Source organism: Arachis ipaensis, chromosome B04, assembly GCF_000816755.2.
Source record: "Arachis ipaensis cultivar K30076 chromosome B04, Araip1.1, whole genome shotgun sequence".
Classification (NCBI taxonomy): Eukaryota; Viridiplantae; Streptophyta; class Magnoliopsida; order Fabales; family Fabaceae; genus Arachis; species Arachis ipaensis.
This window is the reverse complement of record NC_029788.2, coordinates 112,521,565-112,523,498: the sequence shown is the minus strand read 5'-3', so window position 1 is coordinate 112,523,498 and position 1,934 is coordinate 112,521,565. Positions and strand designations below refer to the sequence as shown.

The 1,934-nt window shown below is 35.8% G+C and overlaps 1 protein-coding gene across 7 annotated transcripts in view; it reads right to left on the bottom strand.

Annotated features, from left to right (window-relative positions):
* Positions 1 to 1,582, bottom strand: part of LOC107639724 (E3 ubiquitin-protein ligase BRE1) — an 8,227-nt gene extending 6,645 nt beyond the window's left edge. For 2 of the 7 annotated variants that reach the window (XM_016343296.2, XM_021121604.1), the window contains exons 1-2: positions 1,334 to 1,578; positions 394 to 1,036 (exon numbers count right to left, since the gene is read on the bottom strand). In XM_016343296.2, coding sequence (XP_016198782.1) covers positions 394 to 993 — 600 coding nt within the window. In that variant the 5' untranslated portion in view covers positions 994 to 1,036; positions 1,334 to 1,578. Of the gene's footprint in view, positions 1 to 393; positions 1,037 to 1,333 lie in introns of all 7 variants that reach the window. The other 5 variants (XM_021121607.1, XM_016343297.2, XM_021121606.1 and 2 more) reach the window with 4 other exon arrangements.

The window sequence follows — 1,934 nt, the reverse complement described above, 5'->3', positions numbered from 1 at the left end:
TGAGCATTAATAGTTCAATCATAATCGCTCCAAGAGCAATAGCGTTGAGTTAAATCACCTTTATCAATAGGAAAACAAATTACATGGCACGAAACTATACAATTTAATGAGGACAAGGTTACTCAGTGTGCTCGACAGTGAGACATTGTAGGATCTTTGCCATTTACAGCTTGAATGGAAAGCTGCACATGCCTAGAAACACTATTAAAAAGCTGAATCAGGAAATACCAGGTTGAAACTGAAGTTATATTTTTCAACAAAAGATGGCAACAATAGCATGGATTCCTTTCATGGAAAAATGAACCATTACAAAATATACATATCACACTTAAACAGTGAGCATAAAACCTCAAAACATATGTAAAAATCTGAATTGACTGAAAGAAAACTTACACATTCTTTACCATTTGGCAGGTGTCCATTTGAATCCATGACCATATTTCTGTTTTGGCCATCTGCAGACTCCAAGTGTTGAGTACCCTCATCTTCTTCATTCTTCGCTGAAATCCGATCTAGGTTTGGGTTTTCCTCAACCCCTCTCCAATCCACATTCTTACTTGGCTCATCTAGTGTTGCCAAATTATGAGCAGGCTCATCATTACCATTATTTATCAGATCCTCATCCCTAACTGCTGTTCCTCCAACCACATTTGTACTTCGCTCATCAGCAGTCTCAGAAATATCAGGATGATCAACCTTGCCATTATTTACCAGATCGTTGTCCCTAGTTGCTGTTCCACCATCCACATTTGTACTTTGTTCACCAGCAACATCAGTTACACCAGCACGCTCATCCTTTTCAGTATTCACCAGATTCTGATCCCTAATTGTTGTTTCTCCCACCCCATTTGAATCAACTATTACAATTTTCTCACCTGCGGCAGCATCCAGTTGCTCAATCTTAGTTTCTTTATCTCCTACTCCATTGTCCACATTCTTACCTTGCTTGTTCTTTTTCTTCCTGTTTTTCTTCTTTCTCTTGTCATCCTCCATCTAACCAGCTCAAATTCTCTATTCCAACTTCTAATATGCACCTCTTCAAAAATTTAAACCAAAAATAAGCAAATAAATAATACAACTTTCAGGTTCAGAACCCAAATGTTGGCACCACAAGTGATAAAAAGCTAGTTTCTAGTAAACCCAGATATAAAACTCAATTTAATTGTGATAAGTGCCAAGTTCAGGATCCAAGACAGATTCCACATTCTATCACAATTCATCAGAATAATATCTAACACAAGCGAACAGAATCTACAATGGAAAAGTTAACAACTCAGCGAAAAACAAAACTAAAAACTCAAAAACAACCAACGAATAGAGAGAAATGGCTTACATGTGGAAATGGGAGGAGCCAAATTGGGATCAAATTGGAAAGGGAGGGAACAAAAAACAGAAAGTATTGTTGAGTTAGCGTAATGTGCAAAACTCGCGTTGAATTTGCAAAGTAACAACGATTCGTGGGTTCAGTGAGAAACAATTTTGTAATGTAATGTAATTGAAATTTTTCGAAGGATAGGGCTTATGCTTTTGTGTGTTGTGCAATGCGTTGCGTTTTGGTGTGTATGGTTGTCGTGTGCACGCGCGTTTTTAGCGTTTCACTTTGTGTTTTTTTCTGAGAGCGCTTTCTGATTTTGCAACGTAACGACATCTTGCGTTTCGTCCTTCAACTGGAAAAATCCAACGGCAATGAAACCTCCCATTTGTCGTTTACCTTGTACACTTCAATCTAATTCTGACTTCTGAGTAATATATACTAATAAGAAAAACAAATAGTTGAATGCTTTATTTTTAATCATCAAACTAATTTATATTTTTTATTTTGTTTTTCAATCTCATATTAGATTTTATTAAAAATTTCAGATGAATCAGTCTTCTCATTATTTAATAAACACATAAAAATCTATAAAAGTTTTATAATTTTTCAGGTACAGGTA